This window comes from Orbicella faveolata, unplaced genomic scaffold (assembly GCF_042242905.1).
Source record: "Orbicella faveolata isolate gen_17 unplaced genomic scaffold, um_ofav_v1 contig_3, whole genome shotgun sequence".
Taxonomy (NCBI): domain Eukaryota; kingdom Metazoa; phylum Cnidaria; class Anthozoa; order Scleractinia; family Merulinidae; genus Orbicella; species Orbicella faveolata.
The window spans coordinates 5,934,336-5,958,794 of NW_028301558.1; the positions used below are offsets into that span (position 1 = coordinate 5,934,336).

At 38.7% G+C, this 24,459-nt stretch overlaps 2 protein-coding genes and 1 pseudogene across 4 annotated transcripts in view; 2 read left to right on the top strand and 1 right to left on the bottom strand.

Moving 5' to 3' along the window:
- LOC110068173 (uncharacterized) overlaps positions 1-24,459 on the top strand; it is a 35,761-nt gene that overhangs the window by 7,075 nt on the left and 4,227 nt on the right. For 2 of the 3 annotated variants that reach the window (XM_020775551.2, XM_089297551.1), the window contains exons 5-22: positions 1,189-1,616; positions 2,291-2,586; positions 3,998-4,129; positions 4,810-5,190; positions 5,860-6,041; positions 6,794-7,252; positions 13,104-13,277; positions 14,876-15,136; positions 16,066-16,335; positions 17,013-17,210; positions 17,877-18,053; positions 18,784-18,882; positions 19,875-19,967; positions 20,407-20,521; positions 22,273-22,397; positions 22,847-23,003; positions 23,438-23,597; positions 24,289-24,457. In XM_020775551.2, coding sequence (XP_020631210.2) covers positions 1,189-1,616; positions 2,291-2,586; positions 3,998-4,129; positions 4,810-5,190; positions 5,860-6,041; positions 6,794-7,252; positions 13,104-13,277; positions 14,876-15,136; positions 16,066-16,335; positions 17,013-17,210; positions 17,877-18,053; positions 18,784-18,882; positions 19,875-19,967; positions 20,407-20,521; positions 22,273-22,397; positions 22,847-23,003; positions 23,438-23,597; positions 24,289-24,457 — 3,876 coding nt within the window. The remainder of the gene's footprint in view (positions 1-1,188; positions 1,617-2,290; positions 2,587-3,997; positions 4,130-4,809; positions 5,191-5,859; positions 6,042-6,793; positions 7,253-13,103; positions 13,278-14,875; positions 15,137-16,065; positions 16,336-17,012; positions 17,211-17,876; positions 18,054-18,783; positions 18,883-19,874; positions 19,968-20,406; positions 20,522-22,272; positions 22,398-22,846; positions 23,004-23,437; positions 23,598-24,288; positions 24,458-24,459) is intronic. The other variant, XM_089297552.1, reaches the window with a different exon arrangement.
- On the top strand, positions 8,086-10,603 carry LOC149106182 (uncharacterized; annotated as a pseudogene).
- On the bottom strand, positions 9,822-12,375 carry LOC149106183 (uncharacterized; the record flags this gene model as incomplete). Its single annotated transcript, XM_089298292.1, has 1 exon — positions 9,822-12,375. A coding segment is annotated over one exon (1,629 nt), but the record flags the coding sequence as incomplete, so codon positions are not given.

Sequence of the window (24,459 nt, forward strand, 5' to 3'; positions counted from 1 at the left end):
AGTGAAGAAGCGAAAGTTCACCACGTGGATGAAGCTATAGTTATCGTTTAAGGTGGGCAAATATTCGTGGTAAGAGAAAAGAAAGGTTCTGTAAAAATTTCGGAACTTGACAGCGATAACAGGGATGCTGACAGAGACTCTTCTGATGAGTCCGATATCAACGAATCGTCGGACTCATTGAGACCATTTGAAATATTATCCATGCACAACTGTGCCCACACACAGTTGCTCTCTGCGCTGTCTTTTGTTTGTTTCCTTCGCTCAGCCACTCTAGCGTTCGTATCCTTTTTAGTCTTCCCCATTTTGCCAGACCAGCTTCAAGAAAAACCGAGCTACAGAAAAATGATCTCTCTGCCTTCGGTTCCTTGAGCGCATTGCGAAACACAAGAGTTTTTTAGAGATTCGCGCGTAAATTTCACCGGGAGGTTAACGGTAGTAAACTTTCCCTGCACTGATTGGCTTAGTTATCTGAGAACCCAGTTGAAGGCGTTTGTGGGCGGAGTTTGTTTGCGAAGCAGAAAATTTTTCTTAGTGTTGTTTTCTCGAATAAATTTTTTCACTTGAAGCAGACACTTTAAAGAGTTATAACTCAAAGGGAATTTGTTCAATTGCTCTTAAATTTGGACAGTGGCTAGTTTAACATATAAACTGCAAAAGCGTGTCTGGGAATTGTTAATTTCGGAATACTTTTCCTTCGAGAGCGAATTTTGTACGATCACTCCACATTTTTTTAATCCTATTTCGAAAATGTTCTGTAACTTTTTACTGCAATTGAATATGCCAAAACGCAGACACGTTTTTTAAGCGCTTTGGGTCCTGAAACCGAGGAAAAAATTAAATTGGCGAAAAACGAAATTCGCTTTGACTTGTAGCTTTCGAAAGGTGATTCGGGCGCTCGCATATAGTGGTCATGAAAAATTTGACAATTAATTTTCTTTCAAAATTCTTGGTATAGTTTGATAGCCAGCTCCATAAGCTTTAATTTGATACAGGGGTTTAGGTATCTACAGCTTAAACTGCACGCGCTACATCGCTTGTGCGCGAGACACCCCTGAAGGTATACTGTAACCTTAACTAAAAAATGCTAGATGCTGTTATAAGTTTGAAAAAAACAGTCACCAGCTAACCTGTAACTTTATAATTTTGTCTTAAATTATAAGAAGCTAAATATTTGAATCCACTCTACAGGACAAAGGTAAGATTGTACTGCAGGTAGTGGAAGAACCACAACAAGCTGAACGAAACAATGATAGTGAAGGAGACTCTGAGTATGAAGATGCTGAAGATGGTATACTCCCGGCAAATGACAGCTCTCCAGCTCAGGCATCTACAGATTTTGAGTGTCGTATATGTGGAGGATCAGTGGCAACAAAGTTCTGCAAAGAATGTAAGGATACATTTTGTCCTCCATGCGACGGCTTGTATCATAAGCATGCATCTCGACAACATCACATTAGAACTGAGTTGATGACATCTCCTGTAAGCCCACCTAGACAGCAACCAGTAGCAAGTGCTGCTGCTTCTTCCACTACTGCTGCTCCTGCCACAGTAACATCTCAACATAGTCATGGAGCTGCTGCTGCTTCTGCTGCAGCAAGTGCTGGCAATGAAACAAGGTATGTCTGGAATTAGTACTGTTCATGGTAAGCAATAGCAAAGGTTGTCTTTGTTTTGTAAGTTTTGCATGTAATGTATAAATAGTTTGAGTGCATTGCTGACAAACACAACAGATCTTTTTAAGGATACGAGAGAAGTGTATGAAGCCAAACTTAGTGGTTTTCACACACTTAAATTGACTGTTCTAAGCAGTTCCAATACACAACTCAATGATACATGGGAAGCAAGTTTCAAATAGTTTAAGGTAAGAAAGCATGACACTCTGGTAGCGTTGTGAAAATGGGACTTACTCTAGGGACAAATTTCCTTTATTCTTCACATAGGGAGACTTTTTCCTAGGACTAATCACAGTTTGAGGGGACAGCCCCTTGGAATTGCCTTTTCAATTCAAAATGAAATTGAACTTCTGTAAGCTTAACTTTCAGTTGTATGACTCCAGAAAATCTCTGTACGAAGGAGGGTTTTGGAAATTTCCAGGAGGAGGGAGGGACTCAAATGTCTCCTGAAATGTTTGAAGGGGTAGTGCAAACCAAAAAACCCCCTGGTGGAGGTTTATACATGCATTCTGGAACAACACATATATTATTTATTAACTTTCCTTGTGGTCATTATTGTAGCATCAAAACCAGCCAAATGTCAATAATTTTGAGAGTTTACTTTCATGTTTTCCCAGACAAAGACAGAGACCTGTGCCTGCACCAAGACGAAACATTAAGCAAACCCCGGCATCCAATCAAGGTTTAGCTCAAGGGGGTAGAACACCTGAGCCTAAAAGGGAAGATCATCCACCCCCAATCCCTCCAAAACCATCACATGAAATACCTCAGAGACAGCAAACCAGACCAACTAGCCCACCCGTCCAGCATTCAACATCTCCCAGGTTGCCTGCCATGTCACCAGTACCTGCAGCATCCACTGCAGCCTCCATGGTTCAAAATCAAAGAGCTGCCTTACAACCTGTGGGAACAAGTAAGCTTTTTTTTCCTGCAGTGATGTGATATACTTAGCTAGAGTAGTATGATTACATGCCAAAATGAGCAACCCCAAATTAGTTTGAATTATTATTATTTATTATATATATGATTATTTCTTCTCCTTCCCCTCTTTTTACTTTCAATGTCTTGCAGTGATGGGCATCACCCTTTGCAGGACCCCTCCCCGATATGTAGATGTGGGTTTTAAGTATTTGAAAATAACAGTGGGTAATGCTGATGCCAAGTATACAAATTCTTGTCAACTATGGTCTAATCCTCTATAAACAAAACTAGATACGACTATAATTTTATGTGCCCTGGGATTGGCAGGACGTGCTTGTGTTCATTTTTGACACAATTATAATAATAAAGTGGGTTGGTCCATGAACTGCACATCTTTATTGATCTACCCAAAAGTAACAAGCTCCCAAAGTAATGACCTCTTGAAAGTAGAAATAGGAAAGGCAGCTACCAGTAAATCTAAAGGTAATGATTATAGATTAGATTATAGATTATAAAGGTAATTCATGATTATAGTGGTCAAGCACTCAGCTTAACTAACTTTTCAGGCATACCACTAAAACAGAACAACCAAATTTCATTTCAAATAAACAGAATAATGGTTAAGAATCCCAATTGACAGTTGGTTGTTTGCAATCAAGTGTGGCTTAGTATTTGATCTTGGAGATACAGGGTGTAACCCAACAGGCATAAGTCAAGTAATTATATAGCTAGCTCCATGAGCAGGCAAGATGAACCAGATCCTACCCAAGTGGGCAAGATGGTGCTATCTTGTCTGCTTGGGATTACACGCTGTGTCCTGCAAGAAAATTTTCCCTAAGCCAAGGCAGGCTCATCTAAGTCCATATAATAAACCCTAGATGGCTGGATATTGACCAAGTTCTTTTTTGGATGTTTATGGACCTCAACTCAGTCCATGAATATATAAACAATAGTCTCCATTTGGTGGAAAAAATGCTTGGATATTTGCCTGCAGACATTATCTGTTCTGAGAAGCGAACAGTTTTCTGAGAGCATACCTCAAGGAAAACTGTGAGCTTTGAGGAACAGACAATGTCCAAGGACAAAATAATGTGTGAGCATATTTTCATGCCAAATGGAGGCTCCTTCAAATATTTTTGCAACATGTGCAGTTTTGAAAATTGGGGTATATCCTCGGATATTCCCCAGTTTTAGCTGGGAAATGTTCAGTCATGTGACAAGCTTAGACCAATCGTGCACGAGCCAAAATATTTGATGGATTATAAGCAAAAATAGAACATGGTCAATATCCAGCCATCTTGACCTCACACTTGGTGAATAACCCATATTTCTTGTCATGCGTGTAAATGAAGGAGAATACTGGTAATGTACGTTCTTACCTGACAACCTTGACTCACCCGCAGCAACAAGTCAAAGTCAGAGCCCACGAAGAGAAATTCTAAGGCCTCCGCCCTTTCCTCATTTTAACACTGCAACTCAACAGAGTTCTCTTGAGGCAAAAGATGAAAACGATGGTAATGTTGCAGTTCAAGATGGTAGGTACTATGATCAGAAAAAGTTACTTTACTGCAAGGGTTTCATTAATGTTTTCAACAGGAGAGCAACTGGTTCTCACAGGTGGGCAAAACGTTTTGAACTTAATTCTAGGCAAGAAAAACTTTCCTCTACATGGTCAAACCAGACAGGCAAAATCATCCTCACAGCCAGTCATTTTGTCTGGTACCTGGCCCTTAATGAAGCCCCTGACTTAACCAAGATCCTTTTATTAATGATAATGATGATGACGATGATGCTGCTGTTGTAGCTGGATCAATTCATGAACACTCGGTTGATACTTCCAAATGCAGCAGAAATGGATAACAAATAATTGATGGGATAATAATTATTGCAACTGTTGCACCCCCGTGCCAGTCAATTGCAGATTACCTCAAACTATTTGTCAGGTTACAGGGCTGTCGTTGAGGGCCTGTAACACCTGTTATGGCTGAGTATGCTTGATTTTCCCTTGATGCTAAGGGCGAAATTGCCTGTTGTTGATAGAGTTCAACTATAAAGTAACAAGTTTGCTATGGGTGTGGAGAACAAGGCTACAGGTGACTCAAAACTTACATGTAAAGACAGCCCTGGGTTATTTTGCCAACAAACAGCATTTGCTACTTAAAATGCCAGCTGAGAGTTGTACAATAAAATGTTGTTTGATTCTTGTACCAAAAAGCTCCACCTCCTTTGCCACCGAGACAGTCCACACCAGCTCAACCCAAAATGCCAGTGGAGTCAAAGACACCAAGAAATCTAGGACCTGTTAGCCCAGATGAGGGTGGGGCATTATCCTGTCCAAATTGTTACTGCTTGAATTCTGCTGGGGTAAAGACCTGCATGTTCTGCAAGAAGCCACTCCCTTTAAAACCACCCAAGGAACCAGAAATTCCATTTGTGTCACCTCAACAACGGGAATTCGCAGAAACGAGAAATTTTCCTGCACCTGTTTGGGCATTATCACCGGATCAAGGTAGAGCTGTTGGCCAAGTGCAGCAGTCACAAGGAAGTGGGAATGTTGTGTCAGGAACAAAACCTACAACTTCTTCGTCAAATGCAGGTCTGTATTTTAGTAGAAACAATCTCATTAAGTTGATCTCTTAAGGAAACAAAAGTTATTCTGCATTTACCATGACTAGAGCTTCTTATAAGACAACAGAACCTATGCCATGTCATTGCAGAATCATGTAGATGTTCATATTATCTTGAATACAGTAGATTATACTGTGTTACTGATTCTCAATAATGTATTGGACAAAAAATTATGTCATTGTCAGTCACCCTTTGGCCAGTTGTACACATGATACATATTTTTCAGTAAATTCTATGGTAATAAAAGGAATTGACAAATACTTGTGAAAAAGTAGTTTGTGGCATATCTAATGAGGCATTTCGTCTTGGACAAGAGACTCTTAGAGACTTTTCAGAATTGAACAACAAACATATTGAGCATCGCATTCAAAGTCCCATTCAAAAATTCAAGATGTTAGCAGTCTGGCCCTATATAGCAGAAGGATTTCCAACCATACATTCACAAGTTAATATATACTAACAATAAAATCCGAGCCTTGCAAGTACATTCCCTGCCCACTATCGCTCACTACATGGTCTTGTGTCTTTATTGTGTGCCATAACATTAAGGAATTGACAAATACTTGAGAAAAAATAGTTGTGGTAAGTCTATGGCATGTTGTAAAATTGTCACTAAAAATTGTTTCGTCATTCACAGGTCAAGTTCTAGTAGACCCTGATAAGTGGCAGTGTGAACATTGCACTTTTATCAACTCAAGGGTACGGAAAATCTGTGAGGTGTGTTGCAAAACTAGCAATATTCCACCACCGCCCTCAAGAACAGCTGAACCTGCAAGATCCAACCCTGGTTCTCAGTCAGCTACACAAAGGGAAAATCAGGTTTGACTTGAGCTTACTTTTTCCATGTTTTGCTTGGTCTACAGTCATATATAGTACATCAAAGCTAAGCTGAGGTGCTAGGTCTGCATGGACTTAAGTATGTATTTTTTTTTGAAGTGGGTTTCATTTGAGTTAAACATTACTACATTTTAATGCCTTACTGGGAACAAAGAGGATGAGAGATGAAGTGATCACTCTATCTAGCTGTTACACACTTACCTTAAGATTAGTGATATTGAGAGGTTGGCTATTAAAATTAGGGAGGCGCGGTGGCCTCATGGGTAGTGTGCTCGTCTCTGGATCGAGCGGTCTGGGTTCGAGCCCAGGCGGGGGACATTGTGTTGTGTTCTTGGGCAAGACACTTTACTCTCACAGTGCCTCTCTCCACCCAGGTGTATAAATGGGTACTGGCGAACTTAATGCTGGGGGTAACCCTGCAATGGACTAGCATCCCATCCAGGGGGGAGTAGAAATACTCCTAATCGCTTCATGCTACAGAAACCGGGATAAGCTCCGGCCTGGTGGGCCACTTGGCTCATATGCAGACTTCACCTATTAAAATTAGCTTAAACAAAGAGTTGAACTTGAACACCACTCTAGCTAAGAATGGTCATTGTGCAGATTCTGAATACCCGTACATCTTGATCTCAAGTCCACCCCATGGCCATAAGATATCTTAAGATGAGAAAATATTTCTATTCGTTCATTCATTAAGACATAACGTTTTCTAAATTGTTTATTTTGTTCTGAAGGCTGAACAATTAACTCCACAAATTTGCACTAATATGGCCATGCAAATAAAGAGTCAGCAGACCTCTAGCGTAAGTGAACAAAGCAGAAAACCAGAGCCCACAAATCAGCAGGCTACACAAAAAGAGATGTCAACGAGACTGCAAGCAGAACAACGCTTAGGAAACACTTTCCCAGCAGGAGGTGACCTTCAGGCTAGAGTGCCATGGGATGGCTCAGGAAGAGCAGAGCCAACGGTTCCTGTTGGTCCACCGTTGGAAAGAACCTATCCAGGTGCAATCGGTCCTAGTCAGGGAGGGCTACTGAATCAATCTGGGATGGTTTCTCCGGGAGGTATGCCGCCACTGCCTACAAGAAATGCTTTTCTCAGAGATGGTGGACCATTTGGTCAATATGGATTTCCTCCACCTCCTCCTCATCATATGATGGATCCCATGGGTATGCCAGCACCTTTTTCAGAGGTACAAGAATTGTTGCCAGTCTTGGAATACATTTCTTGAAATTACTGGATTTCATTTCAATTAGTCTGTCATTAGGATAACCTCTTTTAATTAGCTTTTTGTGTAAGTGAACTAAGAAACCAGCATTATGTAGCTTCTCTGTCAACAGATAAATCAATGTACTAGAGTGGGAGATACATCTATCCCTGAAATTTTGCTCAGACTGAACACTATTTATTCTTGAATTGATCAGTGTGCTGCCTTCATAAAACAGAAAACTCCTGGAAGGGTCCCGTACTAGCCACTGTATAGCCTGAATGGGCATTCACCCCTTTTCATTGCCAGTTTCTGTTACACCGATCAATTTTACTTTACTAAAGAATACACATACTTACACACACTACAACACCTGCAAAATGTCAGTACAAAGATTTGTCATAAATTTTGTTGAAGAGTTCTCTTTGCATACACCGAATGCAAATATGGCGGATCACTCGGACGGCCCGGGACTAGTAGCGTGGAAGCGAGGCTAGTCAGTCCTCGATCATGACCGCGGCTCTTCCCTGCTTGTTTTGATCGTCACAGATGGCTGCGTGTTCTTTGACAGAGGACGATATTCCCGGCGCTTCACTAGCTGGAAGAGAATCAGCGAGTTTAAAAAACGAAGAACTTCGTTTTTGGTTAAAATGCCGTGGCGATTCATTGAAGGGTTTGAAGACAAAGGCGTTATTAGTGAAAAGGTAAGGCAACATTTCGTGTCATTCTCAGTTTGCAGATTCCGCACATGTTGAGTTCGCATCTGGCTTCGATGCAAAAATTTTTCGAAACTTAAAGCGATCATTTTTTTTTAACAAAGGGTTGAGGAGTATATAAAGACTGGCCATGATCAGAACATTGTCGATCCAGACAAGAATCGGATCTATACGAAAAGAAAAGAACGCAACGAGGCGACGAGCAAAGATGTTGATGCGAGTGTATCCGGTGAATCACAACCGAAGTATCCATCAGATGGCTGGTCCACCGACCTTACTAAAATGCCTTTCTTCACTCGCGCAGAAGTGAATCAACATATTTCGAAGTCAGGGAAAAACATTGGCTCCAAGACACACTCTGTTCCAACGAGTGTTAGAAAAGCTACCACGTTTCTTGAAGACGAATACTTGAAAGAAATTTTGGCAGCAAGTGATGGGAGCTATTTTTATTTCAAGTCACTATGTCACCACAGTTTTAGAAAGAATGACCCGCCTCATAACTTAAAAGTAGCTCTGTGTATTGTAAGCGGAAAGGTAAAACATGCATACTGTACCTGTGTTGCTGGTGCTGTTGGTTTTTGTAACCATGTGTTAGCCTTGATGATGAAAGTCTGCAAGTTCACATTGTATGAATGCAAGAGTGTAAGTGACTTAGACAATGAGGATGACATGCAACCAAAACAAGCTTGCACATCTATGTTGCAGCAGTGGCATCAAAAGGGTAGGGGGGACACCATAGTTTCACAACCAGCTATGGAGGTTGTTGTTCTCAAAACACATCAAGACTTAGACAGATCTTCATCAAGAGAATCTGGGGTGAGGTGCTTATTATATGAAGCTAGGACACTCCAAAGTATTAAAAGTCAAAGAGCAGATGAGCAGAAGTTGTGTGAAAGGTTGAAAAAGGAAAATCCAAAAATGGCATTGGCACAAATAATGGAACCTTCTCCTGAAAGTTCATAGTTGCTAGAAACCAAATTTGGTAAAAGCCCTCAAGGTTCCTATGCAAGTTATCAGCTGTCCACAACAGAGGATAATTTCAAAGTGTACTGTAACATTTCTCATGTACCTAGGGTTGACCCAGGCCACACACACAATGTCTCAATTAATTCTTATCCAAGATTCCCACTCAATACAGCAACAGAGGAGTTTGCTGTACCTGATGAATTGGCAGCAATTGAGAAAGCCTTACTGGAAAAGCTTAGTGTTGATGAAGAGAAAATCAATGACATTGAGACCAAAACAAGGGGGCAGTCTAATTGTGAAGAGTGGAAGCAGGAAAGAAAATTCAGATTTACAGCATCAAACTTTGGCTTAATCAGTGCAAGGAAAAGGCATCATGAGAATTTTGTGAACAGCCTGCTACACCCCAAGCCCTTTACATCACGGTACACTAACCATGGTATTAAGTATGAACCAGTTGCCCTGGAGCAGTACCAAAAATACATGCATTCCATTCGTCGGCCCATAAAAGTCCTGAAGTCAGGTCTAGTGGTGAGCCTAGATGCACCCTATTTGGGTGCTTCACCTGATGGCAAAGTCATTGACATTGGCTGTTCATTCCCCTTCGGCCTTTCAGAGGTCAAGTGTCCTGAAACAAAATTTCTGGTCACACCCCTGGATGCTTGTTCTGATAGCACTTTTTTTCTTGAAAATGTAAATGGTGAACCGAAACTAAAGCGGAATCACAAGTACTATACCCAAGTGCAGGGACTGATGGGAGTTACTGGTGCTAGATGGTGTGACTTTGTTGTTTATACAAGTAAGGGCATGAGCATTGAACGTATTCCTTTTGATGAGGAATATTGGAACACCTTAAAAGGAACATTAAAGTCATATTATTTTACTCATTTTCTTTCCAAGGCAGCAAGGGAGCCTTGAATAATTTATTCTTGGTAAATTCAATCAATAAGCTGAGACATATTCAAAAATAATGACATGGCAATATAAACATTTGGGCATTGAAGATATCTCCATTTTTTTAGTTGTGTTCATGAAAGTGGAAGTGACTACCTAACTAAGACTTGATCGAGTTGTCAAAAAATGTTTTGATCCTATCTACATGAATAATTTTCACTCAGGCAAAAAAACATAGCATCTAAATAATGATGCAAACAAATGAAGACTGATTTAATACTATAAAATTTAAGAAAACTCACATAAGATTACTGTTGTTGTTGTATTTTGTGAATTTTAGAAAATAATTATTACAATAATATTGAAACTGTCATTATGTTCAAATTTGTAAATTCTCTCCTCTAGTTGTCAAAAATGTTAAGTGTAGTTCCATAAAATATTCATACAAATCCATGGAGGGGATTTTGTCTTCAGAACCCACACTCCTCTGGAAATTTCAGTTACATTTTTGTTCTTTGAGAACCACCCACCCCCCAGGAATTTCTAATCCCTTCTTTGGGGCTGTATGGATATTTTCTGGAACTACACATTAGAAATGTATTGAGAATTTGTCCCTTAACCCTGTGGGTTAATAGAATAAAAAGAACTCCCATATGAAACAGATGGAATACTTATTGAAAATTTTGAATGAAACCCCTAAGGAAAACTAATCTGGGACAGGCTCAAGCTTTTGTCAGTGACCCCTAAAAAACACCAAAAATAACTACACATTTTGATACAACCCCAAACAAGGCCTCAGCAGACATAAAAAATAGGTTCTCCATGAATGTCCTTAGCGAGACCCAAAAAGCACCCCTGTCTGTTTCATATCCTATGGCAGCCCCTCCCCCCCTGGAATGATACAAATTATTCCGAAATCAGTGGATCTTGTGTATTGCAAAGAAAGGCGGACACACTCCACATCTGGTTAACAACAGAAAATAAACTTGAAGGTATTTCTCCTTTCCAGATAAGGAAGTTCTTGATCTTGTTGATTGCTCTTTCGACATGGATTCTTAGCCCAGCAATTTGTTGTGTTCGTACAACATCTTCGGCAGACATTTGAGTGTTTGCCCCGAGGAAGGGTGGTATGTTCAGTTTTACTCCGAGTGGCAAAATGTCTGCAATTTGAAATCCTTTGTCGGCCATAACAGTGTCACCATTCTCAAATTTCTGTGACAAGAAGCCACTTCGAACAACAATTTCCCGGTCTGAGATGCTACCAGTGTACAGCTGGCTAATGAAGGTAATTGCGCCACTTGGGGCAATGCCCGCTAGTCCTTTGAGCGTTACATGATTTTTATAAGAACTGAATAGCTCAGAATTGAACAGTAAACTGCTAGGCATCTCACAGCGCACCTCCGTACAGTCTATGATGACTCTCGTAGTAGGAAATTTTTCTTTAAAATCAGCTGGCATGGTTGCCTGCACGATCTCCTTTGATGGCCAAATGCTTATCTGACCAAATTTCAAGTACATGTAGTTTATCCATGGTACAAAAACTCGGCTTACAGTAGACTGAGCCACACCATAAAGATGGGCCAAATGTTTTTCTGAGAACCCTCTTCTCAGACGACAAAGTACAATAAAAAATTCGTCTTGTGGCTTGAGCTTTCGGCGACGTCCTTTCTTTGCAGCCTGAACGTTGCCCTCATCGTCAGAGTCTGAATTATAAAAGTCTTCGGGGACATCTGTCACACTGCCTCTTGGGCGAATGTTTTCACAATTGTCTCCAGGATTCAGGTACTCAAAAATGGCCATAAAAGTCGCATAACTGGACATACCAGTGTAAAAAGAAATGTCTCCGTCCGTCGTGAAACGATCGACACAAAATAAACGTGAAGACATTTCCTTCTGTTGGCGTTCGAAGTCTGTCAATTTCTCATTCAATTCGGTGTTTTCACGACGAAGGTTGTTTATTTCACTTTCTAGTTCACCGATCTTTTCACTTTGTTCGTTGTTTTCACGACGAAGGTTGTTTATTTCACTTTCTGACTGCTTCAATTTCTCTTCTAGTTCACCGATCGTTTTAGTTTGTTCGGAGATTTGTCTTTCTAAATCCTGAGTTTCACATGTGTCAACCTCGAAGCTTGTACTTGGCTCAAAGGCGAACATCTCGACGGTTTCTTCGGTGAGCAGTTTTTTCTTCGCAGGCAGCGGTTGGCGTTCAGTCGGGGCCTTTCTTTTTTTTGGAGAAGGTCCTGACCAGTCAAATTTTGAAGGAATACCACCTTCCTTGACATAAATCCGTCCGTTGATAGACTTCCTAAGATCTTCTGACTTGAAATGCAGCGAACAGACTTTCGTACGCTCTGTTATGACGAAACCCTTGCCTTCATCTCGACGGATCGCGTGTATCCACTGTTTTCTTAGCAAAGGCGCTTTAGGAAAGTTAAAAAAAGAAACCTTTTCTCCCGATAACGATGTATAACCTTTCTGATTGCAGTTGGGTACGCAGCAAAACGAAGGGATCGCGAAATGAATCCACAACACGCGTAGTCAAAACATTGCACCAAGGACTGACTAGCCTCGCTTCCACGCTACTAGTCCCGGGCCTTCCGAGTGATCCGCCATATTTGCATTCGGTGTATAGTCTGTATCTTTAAAAAACAAATACAGAGAAATCAGAGATTTGAGCTTATTTAATGTCCTTATTGGTGACACATGTTGTGTAACTGAGTGGTTTTTATTGTCATTTACCAGTCAGAAACACTTCTTACAGATATCTGAAGTGCACATCTGTTCATCAGGAGGGGAATCCTGGTCTCGAATCTTATTAATTCATTTGGGTGTTAAAAACTATTGCCTGAAGTATAGTCAGGCTAGTTAGGGTGAGGGTTCACGATCATCATCATGTTCTCATCTCTGTATAGAGATTAAGGTCCTCCAAACCAGACAGGTCGTAGTGGGACACTTTGTGACCATTACATCACACAGCGTTAAGTGTTGTAACTGGTCGAAACCAGTCAGAAAGAGCTCATGTTGTTTACTCCTTGCCTGCATGGAATAAAGGCAAGAGTATTGTGTTCCTTAAATGTGCCTTGAACTATGTCCTGGCCTGTCTACAAGTTGTCGTGGGGGGAGGGTTGGGGGTGTTAAGGTTAACCTAACACTCTGGTTGGGGTTTGAGAGTTAAGCTTATCACCCAGCAAAAAGTAATTGATAGCATTATGGAAAGAGCAATCTCACTGATCAATGTAAATATTTGATGCTTCTCATACTAGATGAATCCAGCAGCATCATTTTCTTCACCTATTGGACATCATCTAACCTCTGGCTTAGCTCAGACACAGCCTCCTCCATCATGGACAGCAGCACCTCCAACAAATACTGCTGCTGTGCGAAGACATCAAGAGGAGATTTATATAGCTGGAGCACGCTATGTTGAATGGCTGAAAGTAAAGATATTTGATAGTAGATTAATAGCATGTTTTAAGGAACAGGTTTCAATTAGAAGTTGACCTCAGCTTTACTTAGTCTACTGATTATTTCCCCAATACTGTATATGTTATTTAACCTCTACTATCAGTTGAGTCTAGGAAACACTCTCCTCTTTCTTTCACTTGAGATTATTCTACATGTTTTCAGTTACTCTTCACCAAACTTGCCAAGTTTTGGTAGACATTTTGTGGAAACTTATTTAAGGTGACTCCTTAGTATTGCATTGCACATCCCTACTGTGCACGATTTTCGTGTCATTAGCGCAACTCACATGAGCACATGCGCATACAAAACGTAAGAGATTTCCCTCAAACTAAGCTTGATAGTGAAATAATGCCCCTTTTTTCTTAAATGAGCATGGTGACCCCTAATTTTTTTTTTCAAGTATTTGCTAAGAACAGTCGAATAAAGAATATATTTGAAGAAGAAAAAATGTTTGATAGTACAACATGAAAAAATAGTTCCATACTGTTCCCACAACCAGGCAATCAAAAACGGCTTAAATGAAGCAATACTGCTTATGTGAATAAAAGAAGCTTTACTTTCAAGAAAAAATTTTGTGTCTTTCAAGTAACCAAGACTTAATTCTCTATGAAGGAACTCTGTATTCAAATTTTAACACGCAACCAGTAAAAATACCCCATTTTAAGAGCCTGCTGACGCGTAGACAGGCATGGTGACCCCATTTTTTTATTGCATTTTTTTAATGTTCATATCATGAATGTTAATCATGCCAAGTTTCAAAAAAAGTTTGATAGTAGAACAATTCCAAGAGAATTACCTCAATAAGTTGTGCTGACGAATCCTTTACACTGACTGATACAATGGATAAAACACCATTACTACTTTTTGACAACTTCAGAGTATTTATTCACCCTTATTCAGTAGCCCATAACGAATCATAATTTACTGGTTATAATTTAAATGTTCAAAAAGTTATGTCTGCGGTTAGTCATGTTCCCAAAAGACCATCTGCAGTTTTAAAAAACTTGTTTTGCATTATCAAATATGTTTGGTGTGCACTAGCCAGCTGTGTCAATCACAGAGTTTCTGTCTTGACTAAAATTAAGGTGAAAAAATTCATAGGATTTAGAACAACAGATAGTCATGTTCCCAAAAGACCATCTGCAGTTTTATAAAGTTTGTTTTGCATTAGCAAATATTTTTGGTGTGCACTAGCTGGCTGTGTCAATGACTAAAATTAAGGTGAAAAAATTCGTAGGACTAAGAACATTGTTATTGTGGAGCAGTTTTTGATATTGAATAACACAGGGATCATTACCTGAAGTCTAGGCTGTACCTGCGATATGCATTAGTTGCTTGCCCAATAATGCATGGACTAGTAGAGCTTAAGGTTACTGGATGTGACTTGATCTTAATCATATTATTGTATTGACGTATAATTATAAATATGATATAATTTACATATAATAATGATATAATTATTTGTAATAAATTATTATATCATAAGTATGGATAGGTATAATTCTGCATATATATATGGTATAATTATGAATATAATAATAAATACAGAATTTTTGTTCATCCTTGTCAGAAAGCAGAAAAGGAGGGTTTTACAGCAGAAGAGGTGAACATTGCAACAGTGCTTGGATGTGAAGATCATGAAGGGCCCATTCACTGGCTGCAGACTGCTTGGTATGATTTAATTCACAGAGTTATGATAGAGCTGAGCATACCAGAAAATTCACAAGAAATCGGAAACATCAGTCCAGAGGAAGTGAGAGAAGCCTTGATTGATTGCACAGGGGAAGTCTCTCGTGCAGTCAACAAATGTATGGAAAACCGCAAAAAGAAGGTAACAGTGCACTGCTTATTTTAAGGCAATTTATTGTTTTTATTGATGGTTAGTTTACCAGCCTGATTTGAATTCAGTAGACTGCATCTCTCATATTGTGTCCTTACATTAAACTTATCACCAATAGAAGAGCTTTGGAACTGGTGCCTAAAATGTTACAGTACGTTTACTGAAACCGAGGCCACTCAGACAATGAAAACCAATCAGATAGCAGAACTGAAACAAAAGATTCCAACATTTTCAAATCCAGCCAATCAAATGTCTTGTACAAAACAATAAAATCTCAACTTGTTTGTTGTGATGTTTATGCAACTATGGTGTCACTTGTCAATTAATTGTGAAGTTCAAACTGTTAGTACTTTTGTGTGCTTGCAGGTTTAAAAAGAATTAAATTAAATGCTGTTCTTTCTATGGGGTAATTGGTTGGTTTAAAAAATACGTCAAAAAAAAAGCTGCATAAGAGTGTCACATGAAAAAGATATCACCAGAGTGTGTGGTGTAGGGTTTGAATATTGTCGTGGCTGTTGAAAGGAAACTCACCTTCAAATGTTTTCTGACGTAGGGAAGCTTCTTATGGTGCTGTCTTTTTGAGTGACTTTGCACGCGTAGGCTTTAATGATACAACGCAAAAGTAATCTGTTTGAATTTTGATGAAGATGTTATTTCAATACATTGGTAACCCAGAAAGGGAGCTCAAACTCCAAAATGTATGTGTAGCTGCTGAGACAGTGAATGTGATAGGTTTTGAGAGAACTGCGTGGTGGATTTCACAGTCAGCTGCATTATAATTAATGACAACCAAAAGCTGTGTAAAAATAGAAACGTGCACAGACAACAGAAGTGGAATTTGTTTTGTAAGTCAAAATCTATTATTCTATGATTTTAAACAACAACCGTAAAGATATTTTATGTGGCCATATGTTTTATAGGTGAAAGAGTTACAACAGGCAGGGGTTTATGCTAAAACAGATTGCATAACTGCCCTGGATAATTCAGAAGGAGATACAGAGAAGGCAATTTTTGTACTTGAGAAAATGGCAATGCGGCCAATGCTTCAGAGAATACTGAACAGCTGTCTACCAGACAGTGCGACTCAGGACGAGGTCTTCATGGCTTTGACAAGGCAAACAAATACTCAAACTGATCAGGAGAAAGCCAACTTTGAAGCCATTGTAAAAGATGCACAACAAGACATGGATGTGAGTAAATTATGACTGCTACAAGCGAGTAAGTTTTATCCCCATCGAGGTTCCATTCCACAGTTGTTTGTGGCAGGAAATTCTAATTAAGCCTGTTTAGGTTTTGCAGACATTGTTGGTGTATGCAAATGTTGGGGAACTTGCAAACACAGAGTATCTTGCAAACCTGATGTTACCCAGTTGATATTTACATCTTGTTCTCTCATCTTAAGAACAAGAAACTGGCTGGTAAAGTTTGAGACATGACATGTTACAATTAAATTTTAAAAAAAAGAAATTGCAACATTTATATTATTTTTTGGTTACTATCCCCTAGTGGTAAAATGTCATGCCAACTTGAATATTGTGAAGTTCTAGAAAATATCCATACCCATCCCAAAGACGGTTAACGGAAATTCCAAGGAAGAAGGGGTTTCAAAAGCAGAAGGGTCAGAACTCAAAGAACTTTTCTAATTGTGCAATCCTTTTAGTTTTGGCTTGATTTCAGGCTGTTACTGTTGTGTTCATACTTTAGTTCACAATCTTATGGAAGTACTGAACTTCTTTCCTTAGTGAAATTATGAAAATCATCAAAAAATTATTGGCTGTAATATAAAAAATTAATGACAAAGTCAATGAGATTGATCATTTTTGTGTTATGAATCATTATTATTATCCATTACGTTTCTTGTATCAAGCGACGTATTCGAGCAGTCTTAGCTGAGAAAGATGTGCCATCATGGGGAAGGGCAGAAGTTGTCATCAAGTTGATAGACAAGGGCTTTGGAGTGGACGATTCTGTAGAAGCAGCACGCAATTGTGGGGATCTTCAACGCTCTTTGCGCTATCTGAAACAAGAATGTCCATTATGCCTTGAGCAATATCCTATGAGCCAGGTTTGTGTTAGTCTCCTACACACATCTTCTTTGGCTCATTACTCAGTCTTTGCTCACTCAGCTTGTTTGTGCGATGGTTAAAAGGTCTTTAGAAAACAGCTTAAAGAAAAAGATGCATGCTGATTGGTGTAAAACCGTGTTTATATTTAACAATGTGATTATGAGCTTGAGATTTCTATCATGCATAGAAATCAACAGCAAGTAATGTTATTGTTTTAGTATAAAATCTACAAGTCATCAAAACTTTTTCTAAATCCTCTACACGGGCACTTTGAAAACGCCAAGAAATGGCCATCATTTTGTTAACAAGGGCACACTGCTACACTACTTACTATCTATCACAGAATAGATGGTAGCATAGCCAATCAGAGAATGGCATTCATGATAGAACACTAGTAGATTTATACTAAAGTTTGATAGCAACACAGTACATGTTTTCCATTTCTGAAAGATAATCCCTCTATGCCACCCTATAGGGCTTTCTCTTCTGATGTTTTATATTAGACAACACTGCCACTGCACAGCCGTCTTTTTGTTCCTTAAATAATTTATAATTTTTCAATGATTTACATTATAGTTAAGGAATTTTGTTGTTAAAAGTTCGTGAAATGGTCACTTTTGATATATTTTTATTGTATTCTCAAGTCCTATTCTTTTTCTCTATAGATGATCACATTCCTTCACTGCCAAGATCGTTTCTGTCAAAGTTGTGTCTCACAGTACATCACGATAACAATAAAAGACAAAAATATAATAAAACTGGTATGCCCAGTTTGTGGAAGACCTGAAAATTTGGATGATGAAGTTGTGGCTACAGAATATTTCAATAACTTTGATATTCTGGTATGTCAAGTTGTTAGTCTTTCAGCATCAAAATTCTCCAGTTATCCACTATTTTCTGTAACTCTCTTTGAGAAAATTGTGGTTTTAAACCAAGATGTCCAATTTCTGGTTTAGTTTCTTAATTAAATTGAGAGGCCAGAGGGCAGAAGGAAAGTATCATACTGCGGGTCACAAAAAACAGTGGTAATTTTAGAAATAAGCAAGGGAAATTAAGAAAACATAGCCAATAGGCATGTGTGTGTTTCACATTTTAAAGTGGCAAGATGAGCCTTTCTGGCCACTCAAGCAGGCAAGATTGGGTTATTTAGCCTACTTGATATTGCTTGCTATATATGTCTGAGTACCCACAAAGAAAATGGTATCTTTTATTCCACATATAAATATTGATTTATTGAGCTTGTTTGGCCAAAATGACTGGTTATTGGCCTTGATTTTTTTTATATGTTCATGGACCTCGATTCAGCCATTTTGATTGCACAAGCTTGGTCAGCTACTCATATTGAATGTCAAGTCTTTTGCTTCTTTTTTATATAAAGATGAAAATCTAATTATGATCTGTATTTAACACATCTAAAACAAAGTGACCTGGTGTTATATTTGTGTGCACAGAATCCCATATATAATACCTACATGTACATTTTTTTAAATAAATGGTCATGAAGAGTTCGCAATTTGTCGGTAGTGTAGGCTATTTGGTAACTTACTATGGTTGCTGTTTTCCCTTACACAGATTCGTGGTATAGTTGATAGGGAAACACATGACTTGTTTCAACGAAAGCTTCGTGATAGGACACTAATGAAGGAACCGAACTTCAGGTGGTGCTCACATGTAAGTTACCTCAACTTACCTGTTGTTATTACTTTTAATATTGAATTTGTTTATTTATTAGTTTGCTTGCCTAGAGCAGTTTTCATTTGAGTGTTGAAAAGTAATTAGTTTTGCACTTACTACGCTATGCGATTGGTTTAAAAAACTCGTGCCACTTTTTCATCAAATCAGAAGTAAAACCAAAACCAATTGTGATTCGTTCGCACACGTTTTCCCGTGCTTTGCGTCAGCTACATGTAATTACGCAGCGTTTTGATTGGCTCACTGTAATGTTAATCGCCTTTGTGATTGACTAGAGTGATTACTTTGGTTTTGATGCTACAACACTCAATTAAAAACCGCTCTATTTACGTTAATCTGACCAAATGCTGGCAGGTAACTGGTAACATGCGATCTATATATAGAGTAATATGTCATCCAAAGGCTAGGGAATGGTAATTCTTTCCATTTCATGCTACAGAAATTAGGATGATGTATACAGAGATAGTCAAATAACTATGCTATTAAACTTCAAAACTGTTCCATAAGTTAAAGGGCACTATCGAGTATGTCACTGAGTATGACTTTGAAAAGTCTTCATTGTTGGAAACCCAGACATTTGGATCCAGTTGTATATAAGGGGTGTTATGATGAGTCATGCTTGCACAAGGTTGTGGAGAGTTGTGCATGGTCACATTCCATTTTTGTTATATGTATCTTGTAAAAATCAGTGAAAGCTAAATAAATACAAATTAATTGCTCTCCCTTCAACAATATACCTAATGTAATCTTGGTGCTCTAGGAGCATTTTGTGTTCAAGCAAAGGTATTAAGTTATACTTATAGCACTCTGTCAACCATGGCCATGACAGTGTCCCAAGTGGGATGGGAAGGGGGTTGCCTTAGGTCATTTAACCCCCTCCCCCTGACTTTCCATCACTGTCCCTAGCAATTTGGTACTGTTACATAGATAAGAAATTGATTGCTGATCACATACTGTTTTGTTTTGTTTAGTGCTCATCAGGGTTCATAAATGAACGTCCTGATCAAATAAAAATGATGTGTCTTCATTGTCAGCAGTTCACCTGTTTCAAATGCAAACGCCAGGTGATTATGACTATTTCTTACCATAAGTATAAATTTTATTATTACTTCACTTTTTATTCATTACTTGTCATGAATAATTATTCTAATGACTGTTTAATTGCAGTATTTGATTGCTTTCACTCAAGGTGTAAATAAGCCAACACATGATTGCATTGACAACTTTTTGTACTTACTTATTTTATCCTCTTTGTCCCCTGTGGAACATAAACAACACCAGTCTCCATCCATTTAGTCCTATCTTGCACAGCATGTTGTACTTCACCCAATGTGTATTTTACCTCACTGAGTTCAGTCATGTCAGTTCGATGACAGGTGGTTTTTGTCCAACTAGCTCCCTTTTGCCAGGTAGCATCCTATGCAAGGCAATCTTAGGAATATGAGTCATATCCAAGGACTTGTTTTCTAACTGATTAAGTGATTTTTTTTTTAATGTGTACAGTGGGAGGACCAGCATGAAGGTATCACATGTGAACAGTTTGCAGCATGGAAGGAAGCAAATGATCCTGAATTTCAAGCAGCTGGTCTGGCAGCCCACTTGAGGATGAATGGAATTGGTAGAATATTTTTCATCTTGCATATTCAACAGTTGTTCAATTTTGATATGAAATGTTTAGGCTGGTTTTCATGCAAACACAGTGAGATGTTATTTACAAAATGTTAGCACCTTTTGTTAAACTATTTCCCCACATAGGGCAGTACTTCACTGCATGGTACAGCAACTGTTTGTGACTTTCTTGTGCTTGTGCTTGTGCTTGTGCTTGTAATGCTCATGCCATAAAGAAAACAAGCATTCACAAAATCTGATTTTTAGGTCATGAAGCGAAGCTGAATGGGCTATTGACCCGTGGCCTTTGAGGGGGAAGGGTCTAATTGTTTTAGTATCACCCAACTAGTCGGACAGAAAAGGCAATAACAAAGTTAGCAAATGTAAGTTGAAGAAATATTTATTTGGGAATAAAACGAAAGAAAGCATTATGCTTGATTGTGCCAATTTCACTACTTGAGGACTCAAGGACTATTAGTAATAGTCCTCTAGTAGCGTAGCCAATTAAAATGCAAGTTGAAGAAATATTTATTTGGGAATAAAACAAAAGAAAGCATTGCGCTTGATTGTGCCAATCTCGCTACTCGAGGACTATTTCTAGTAGCGTAGCCAATTAAAATGCAGGATTTGCATTAGTCCACTAGCTGGGTGATACTAATTCCATTTATTTCTATTTTTTCAAAGCATATTGGTTTTAACTAGTTTGAATTATTCCTTGTTTGCATTAGTACATTGAGCATCATTAAATGCACACCAAAACATTGCTAGTTGTTAAAATAATTGTTGCCCTATTAAGCTGTATGAGCACGAGAGTTATAATATTATAGTAAATGGTTTGAACCCAGGAGTATCAGTAGTTGGTATAGTGTGATCGTCCAGGTGAGGGTAGTACTAAAAAGAAGTGTTGTTGGTGACTGACGTTTAGACAACCTGAGCAGAAGTCATCTTCAGAGTCAAGTGAATTGTGTTTGTCAGTCGATGATGTTATAAGTCTGGTCTATTGAACGTGATTGGTCAGTTTAGCCATGATGGTATTAGCTGAAAGACCCGTGTTAAGTTTGTCAACAGTCATTGGTCAGTTTTGATCCGTCAATTGTCAGTCAAATTGGTCGGTTTTTTGGTCCTTCTATTGTTAGTCAAATTAAGTGGGTCTGTTAGAAGTCCATTTGTCGGTTTCGTTTCCGTCATGGATAAGTCGTTTGTAAAGCCCCCGTAGTTGTTGACATCTGTTAAGAGGTATTTGTTCTAGGTTAGTGTACTAGCCCTTCAAAGTCAGTCGTTGAAAATAGTTTGTACTCTATGTTAAGCACTGAGCAGAGTCCCAGTCAATGTTGTGGTTTGTCAGTTGATGATGTACAGCAATGTGATTGTTGGCATCACCATTTCTCGTGGCTCATTTGTGTTCAGTCAGTCTTGTGTTGAGGGTTCTGCCAGTCTCACCAATATAGGAAGTTTTTGTCAGAGCATTTAATCTTGTAAACTGCTCCTTGTCTGTTGTTAGGTTCGTCCCTGTCTTTAACGTTGGTCAGTAAGTGTCGTAATGTAGTTGTAGGTTTGTGGGCTACACGGATGTTGTATATAACATCATCGACTGACAAACACTATTTAATGTGAAGTATATATGAAATAATTCACATATGAACTGCGGTTGTAGATGAAAGTGAAGAAAGTGAACACAAGAGTTATGATGCTCATTTTCTATCTGCATGGCTATGGTGTTGTTAACGTTTTCATTGCTTTTGAATTCTCTCCTTTTTTTAGAATGTCCAAACTGCAAGTACAGATATGACCTTTCCAAAGGAGGGTGTATGCACTTTAAGTGTGCCATGTGTCCACATGAATTCTGCAGTGGCTGCTACAACCCATTTGTTAACACTGACGCACAGGTACTGACATAGAACGGGTACTACATGCAGTGTTCCTGGGGGGTTTGTAAAGATATCCTCAACATTTAGCAAGATTTTACTCACTGACCATGGCAACTAAAATGCTGTAGTTCAAAGCAAAGGTTTGCAGGACAAGGACAAGTATCCTTGTGTGTCCTGATGTTGTAGTTACAAAGTGTAATGCAGGTAGATTAATTAAGTGCAAGGTGAACTCTGTTGAGGATATTTTGTTAATCTTTTCTATTCTCTACAGTCTCTATTCTTGCAGACTGGAAATTCACCTAGTAGAAAGTGGTTTTGAACACTGACTTCCTCTCACTTCCAAAAAAGTTTTGAAATATGTACAAAATTAGTTTGAATGCTAGTTCTCGGTAAACTGAATGCAAATTTGCTACATGTCATCTATCAAGTGGAATCTGTTTGCAAATCTAAATATTTTATCTTTTCAGAACTGTCGTGTTTCAGAACAATGTACTGTGCGAGGATTACATGCTCACCATCCACGCGACTGTTACTTCTACTTGCGTGACCAAGACCCAGAAAATCTTCAGAAGCTGTTGCGTGACAATGATGTTGCATACAATACTGAACCACCTGAGGCCCAAGGTAAGCTTTGCCTTGATATTTCAATTTAATTCACGGCATGAGATAGAACACACTGCAGGATGTTTTACAGTTTCACTACACTTGTCTACGACTATACTGGATGCCATATAAGTAGATGGAAATTAAAATAACTTTATATTAACTAACAATGCAATGATTCAATATTAATTTCTTTATAAGTAACACAAAACTCCTAATCTAAGTTTTGCTATTAAGCTCTTAATTGTACTTTGCAAAAAAAAAAACTGAAATTGAAGTCATCTTACACAAAGAGGAATTCAAGACTTAGATCATGGTCATAAAAGTTATTGTAGTCACACTGTTCATATGATGTGAGTGCTAAATTAAAGAGTTACTTTTGCTGCCTGTATGTACAAATATGTACATGTAGCCTGGGCTGATCTTAATTGACTTTGTGTGAATTTCTTATTTAGCAGCTGGAGGTAATGCCTCAGATGATGAGGAGCCAGCAGGAGCAGCTGCTGCTGCAGCACCTTTACACTGCAAAGTGAATGAACAAAAAGAAACTGTGGATGGTCTGGTTGATGCAGAGTGTGGAAATGAAGTACAGGCTGGAAATGCTGGTCTTTGCAGGTTAGCCATAAGAGTTGTGCAGCACTTAATTGTTACTGTCATTTAAACTGGTCATTATTTTTATAGGAAGTTACTTAACAAGTAGTCTGTGCTCTCTGCAACTGTTTAATATCTCCTAAGATTGTTCTGCAATTTCCTGAGCTCATCAAGGACGATGAGACTATACAGTCTTGGGGATAAATAGCTTTTGATGGGGAAATCCTATTGCCAAGAAGTGACTAACCATACTTGTTATCTCCCAAGTTGCTTAACAACATCATGTAGCATCACTGTGTGATGCTGGACTGACTGTTCGCAGAATATTGTTAACTGTTCTGGTTTAGATTTGATTGGACAAGTCAAGGGTGTTCTTAAGTATTAAAATGCATCAGTGCTATTACGAATTTCCATGTTTCTTGATGTATTATTACTGTACAGATTATATAACATCACAGTCATATTGTATTTGGAATATGATATTGATGTTCTGTTGCAATTCTGAAGATCAGTTTATACGGGAAGGAACTGATTACCCATATACAACACAAACATCTTCTTCACCAATCTCCTTCCTGACCAGTTGACTATTATTAGTGTCATGTAGAGCCTCAGATAACTGGAAAATGTAAGAGATTCATAAGGTGGGGCTCGCTAGGCACCATAAACAACTTTTGAAGTTTGGTTTCGTTTGATTTCATGATTCATTTTCCAGGAAACATTACGTGGAGTACCTTGTGGTATTAGTTAATAATAACTTGCTGGACCCTGCTGATATCATGTCATCTGAGGACCTTGGTCATGTGCTGAGGCGAGGCTATGTTGAGCAGCCACCAAGGCCAAACAGAATGAGTGAAAATCAGTATCACGAGCTTCTGTTACGAGT